The sequence below is a fragment of the Pseudomyrmex gracilis genome, unplaced genomic scaffold (genome assembly GCF_002006095.1).
Source record: "Pseudomyrmex gracilis isolate BER0280 unplaced genomic scaffold, ASM200609v1 scaffold_44, whole genome shotgun sequence".
NCBI classification, from domain to species: domain Eukaryota; kingdom Metazoa; phylum Arthropoda; class Insecta; order Hymenoptera; family Formicidae; genus Pseudomyrmex; species Pseudomyrmex gracilis.
Genome location: NW_018020628.1, coordinates 111,848 through 117,309, shown reverse-complemented (window position 1 = coordinate 117,309; position 5,462 = coordinate 111,848). Strand labels below are relative to the sequence as shown.

The following is a 5,462-nucleotide window of genomic DNA, read 5'->3' as shown; positions in this document are numbered from 1 at the left end:
TCTGTATATAATATACAATGACTAGCTTCTTCGAGAAACTTAAAGTGAATTTGCAAAAACGCAAAATACAGAAAACAATAATGCGACGCGCGGAGCCGTGAACTTTTTTTTTTTTTTTTTATCTCACGCGTGTGTGTTAAATAAGTTCTTTTCTCTCCAGCTCCGTTCTTAACGCAAACAAATTTTTTATAGGTAATACTTGTATTGTGCGTGTTTACTCACTACTTAATAAGCGCTAATCTATATACAGTCGGTATACATAAAAATACGTGCGAGCACATGTAACTTTACGCGACTGTTTTTTTTTTCTTGCAAATGGCACTTTGGCGGTTTTTAAAATCATTATTTAATACACAGATCTTTACTAAAGCTCTATATTCTTCTCGTAGACGCATTTAAAGTAAACACTCGAGAACTGATTAAGTGATCTAAATCAGTATTGTTGAGTTGCGACGATATTGTTAATACTAACGATGCGCTCGCACGCTGAAAAATAAACAAAATTTAGGAAGAAAATAAAAAAAAAAAAAAAAACGTGCATATCGTCCTAATTCCAGTTTTTAGTCATTTTAATAATTTATCGCGTTTTATGTGCTCGAGTACATCGGAACAAAAAAAATTACAAACTGAAAGAGGAATGGCACAATAGTTTCACGGGACCGCATCATGCGGTGAGTCGAGCAACTTGTTATTTCCGATATTCTCCACGTGTACGACGTGAGTGATTATCTCGGAAGGACGAAATATAATCTCTAAGTACTATTATCGTCAACACGCTCGTACAGCGAGTCATAAAACTATTCATTTCTCAATTACTGACTGCAAATTTTAGAACAAAAATACAGAATATATAAATATAGAATATAAAGAGGTTTCTCTTCTATAATTCAAAATCGAATTTGATGAAAAGAAATGAATACTTTCGATGTACTCGTTATACATCATACACTCGTATATCAATATTTACAACGAAAAAAAAAAAAAAAACGAAACCAACTCTCACGAAACTCTTCGACACACACCTACTTGACGATTTAATTTCTTAATAAAGTTTGATATGATTCTAAAATATGTGTGAATGTATTAACTCTTCTGACATTCTGTGTTATCAAAATTAATACGGTAAAATTTGATTATTTTCGTAATCAAGTGTTGAAGAAACAAATTTCTTAATAAGAGAAAAAAAATCTTGATATAAAAATTGAGAAAAAAAGCTAGTCAATCAATAGCATAAAGATTAAAAAAGATATTTTGCGAACAGTTCACCATATAGATTTCACTATATCTCGTTGTTTGTACTGCATTCTAAGGCACTTTGAAACTTTGCGGAATAAAATCGAGCAAACGCACATAAAAATTGTTCTGATCACACAAACGCGAAACCTTTTAACAGGGATAACCAACCGATACTGGAACGCCAGGACAACCTCCTTCCTGATGTTTTGTAAGCAGCGACATCCTGCTGAAGGTCTTGCTGCACCTGTCGCAGGAATATTTCTTGACGTCGCTATGGGTCTGCAGGTGAGCCCTGAGGTTGCTCCTGTCGGCGAACGCGCGATTGCAGTGTTGACATCTGAAGGGCTTCTCGCCTGTGTGCGTCCGGATGTGACCTTGAAGCAGCCATGGTCGAGAGAACGCTTTACCGCATGTGTGGCACTTGCAGGGTAGCGTGTGCGTGCGAATGTGCATTTTGAGCGCGCCTAGACTGACATACACCTTCTGACAGAACTTGCACGAGAAAGACTTCTTTGCCTGGCCTTGCGCGGCGGAGCAGTGGTATTGCTGGTGCTTCGATAAACCCGAATAAGTGGAATACGACTTGTTGCAGTCTGGACACGAATACCTGGACGCGGTCGTGCTCGATGACGTGCCCGGGCTAGCATTCGATCCGCTCTTTTCCATTTTCGTGTTTACAAGCGTATGTCCGGCGGAAGTGCTACCCGCTGACGACCTACCGCTGTCACTACCGGGAGAGGAGAGATCTTCCGGAGTTACGGGAGGCGGAGATCGAAGCGAGCCCGATCCTACGGAACTTGTGGGTGACAAACCACAATGATCCGGACTGGTGGACCAGTGAGAATAAGGCCTGGCGATTGGTCTTTGAATTGTTGGACAAGTAAGTGCGGTGTGAGGTGGTGGCGAAACTGACGGATGATGTTCCGGAGATGAATGTGGATACGTCGCCACGGGGTACGAGTATAATTCTGCCGGATAGCGATGATAAGCAGGTGCAGGATACGAGAGATAGTGTGACGGATATATCGGCGGGCGAGACCAGGCCGGGGTAGCGTAATGGGCTAGCGGTTCCACCGGAGTGTTCAGATTCAATGGCTCCAGAGGTGCCTTGCTTGCCATGAAATGCAGTGGTGCCGACGTCGCTGTCATACCCGCCGTCGGCGTCGTCGAGTTGTCGTTGTGCTGTATCACCTCGACTCGCGCTTTTTTCGCCACAGGGATCGGCGCGATTCCCGCCGGTGGCGTGATAGTCTTGGTCGGATAATGGTGATAATGATGTAGCGCGTGAACGTGATGTATCGGATGATGAGGTGGCGGAGACGATTGTATTGTTAACGGTGGAGACGGCAAGACTTTGATGATCGGTGGTGGCGTTCTGGACGCGCATTCTTCTTGCTCTTCTTGTTTTTGTTGGTGACGATCTGCTGCGGTTCTACTGAGATCCTCCGGTTTCGTGCTAAGGTTTTCAGGCTCGGGAATATCGTCTACACCTACATCAATTATCTCTTCTGTAACACACAGAAAGATACACATTGATAAATATAAAACAAATATTCAAATGTAGAAATATGAGATTAGAATAAAGAATATGAGAGAAAATACAATACAATCTAACTGTTTTGTAAATTTCAACTTTTTAAATAAAAATGTTCTAATATTTTAGTTCTGATGACATAACTTTGAAATAAAGAACACTTGTTGTGAATATTTTTTAAAATTATTATTTTAAAAAATTAGTATAAATTATATACATGTATCTTTCTCTTTCAAATTTTTTTCTTTTTTAATTGTTTTTACATTATATAATTTAATAGTATAAATATTTAAAATCTATACAGAGATATATATAAGACATTTTTTTGTTATTTACTGTGAATAATAATATATATATTCACAGAAATATATATTATTTTTAATAAAAATAATATGTATTTTTTTATGGCAGTAAAAAATAAAAAAAGACATATAGCAAAAATAAATCCTACATACTACGTATTAAGATTCTACAGACAGCACAAAATATATCTTAACTCATACAACTGAATAATTTCTTGACACTCACCTTTAACTTCGGAAGTCTCGGTTTCTTCTCCATCCTCAGATGTATAGTAAAACGGCCGTTTTTTCAACGGGCAATGACTGTAATTGTGATTGTTCTTTTTTATGTGCGGCATCTCGTCGACAAGCATTTTGACACTACAATACACTTATAGCGTTCTTATTTATTGCCGCAACACTACGAAGCCCACTTTTATTTTATGTTCCTTATCTATTTCTTTACAAACACTGTGGCATTTCGTAAAAGCACTTGCGTGATGTTCTTCTGTTTTCGCTTTTGTTTTTTAGCGAAATATCCGTCACATTTAATAATTACACCCTCGCAAGATGATTTCTGCGCGTTAACGTCACTGCACTATTTCACATAAAGTCCTGAGTTCAATGTCTCTTCTTTTAGAAGAAGAGAAAATACACTTCGTTTTTCGGATAAAACAAAATGATACTTCTTGTACGCTCGTCCGAATTCAAATAACTGATCAAACTCTCAAATGTAGACGCGCGCAAAACAAAGAAGATGTGTTACAACTCCTCATCCAGAACGTCTCGGCAGCAAGCCGGCATCTGACTGGCAGGGGGTTGTCCTGGGCTTCTTATAACCGATTTCCCCACCAAACACTCGCAGGTGGCCTGCACGTGCTGCCGAACCAATACGGGCCAGCGGGCCCCGCGCTGCCTGCCAATGAGGGTCGGACGGTCGCGGGCCGTCTACCAATCAACGTCCGGGCATATGTTCCACCGTCTGACCCCCACTGTCGCTGTGCGCTGACGGGAGGTGCAGGATGTCGTGAGTGCGACGCGATTGTCCGCTGCGCCCGCGCCTGTTCTTCTTTTTTCAATGTTCCTTCCGCTGCGTTTCTTTTCCTCTCTCTTTCTCTTATACATTTAGCAAGTTGCAATGTGTGTATGTTGTTCTGTATGAGGCAGATGCTGTGACCCCTCTTAGAAGACCCCCTCTATACGCATGTATGTATACATATATCAGGGCTTGCGTTGCGCGTATGTATAGATGCATTAAGACCCCTCTACGAGGACGCGACGACTCGCGTTTTTTATTCGAATTTCCGTTCGGCCTACCTGAACTGCGCGGCCTTCTTTCTCTCGCTCTTTGTGCGAGAGTGGTTATCGCGTTGGCTGTTTCGTGTCCCTACCTGATATACGCTTGTGTATGTGCCCGTGCGTAGAGGGCGCTGCAATTCGCCTTCTGTTCCCCTTCTGAATTTCACCCCCTCTTCCGCGTCGCGATCGACGGTGCCGGTTCCGAACGTAACGGTCGTGTCGCGTGCCACAGCATCGCCCACGCGCGCTGGAAACTTACACGCGTGCGTGTGCATTCGTGAATTATACGTGTGCGCTGGAGCGCGTGTGCTCGCGATTGCGGGAGCACCCTGTCCCCTCTGTGCAAACGGTGGAATCGCATTTTGATCGCCTGCCATTTTCTTTCCGCGAAAGAAGAAGCACGCGATGTTCTCTTCGTGATTCCGTCATGTGGACGGCGCGAAATAAAGACGAAAAACTTTCACGTTGTTATTTTAAATTCCGAGATTTCGAGAAATGCTTCTTCAATACTTTACTTCAACGCGACTCGCGAACCCTCTTCTTGTGACTCGTAAACTTTTCGCTTTATTATAAAAAGTACTTGTATTGCTAAATATATATTATTGTTTCGCTAAATACAGAAAATTGAGTTACACTTTTGTTTGAAGCTACTTTTTAAAAAGTTTTACTTTTATTTGTGTTTCTCATAATTGAAATTGGCAATGAAATGAGGTCATTCGAGAACGGATAGATCGTGAAATACTATCACAATAAAAGATCAGTATTACGACATCTTAAGAAAGCGAGAGACTTCTCTGGCGAGAGCGCAGAAATGATCTACTATTCATTTACTTGTAAATTGATAGATTTATATATGCTTTATACTATCTGAACCAATTCGCTTGTGTGTTATTTCGTAATAAAAGAGAAACACTCTGAACGCAGAAATGAAAGTGAGAAAAGAAATAAAGATGAGAAGACGGCGTTATTCTTCTCGTAAAATTTCATAATAAAATCTTAATAACTTGATATTTAAACGCGATCATATGTTATTGACCGCTTGACAGGACTTAACATTTCTTTTATTATTTCTTGGCTTAAATCTGATGAATAATTTTATAATGGGATTAATT

General features: G+C 40.6%; 1 protein-coding gene across 1 annotated transcript; it reads right to left on the bottom strand.

The window, feature by feature from the left end:
* Window positions 1-1,046: 1,046 nt before the first annotated feature.
* On the bottom strand, window positions 1,047-3,835 carry LOC109853172 (zinc finger protein SNAI2-like). Its single transcript, XM_020425013.1, has 2 exons — window positions 3,299-3,835; window positions 1,047-2,744 (listed from the first exon to the last, which is right to left on the bottom strand). Exons 1-2 carry the CDS (start codon window positions 3,423-3,425, stop codon window positions 1,387-1,389), a joined length of 1,485 nt encoding a protein of 494 aa, XP_020280602.1. The 5' UTR covers window positions 3,426-3,835; the 3' UTR covers window positions 1,047-1,386.
* Window positions 3,836-5,462: the final 1,627 nt, after the last annotated feature.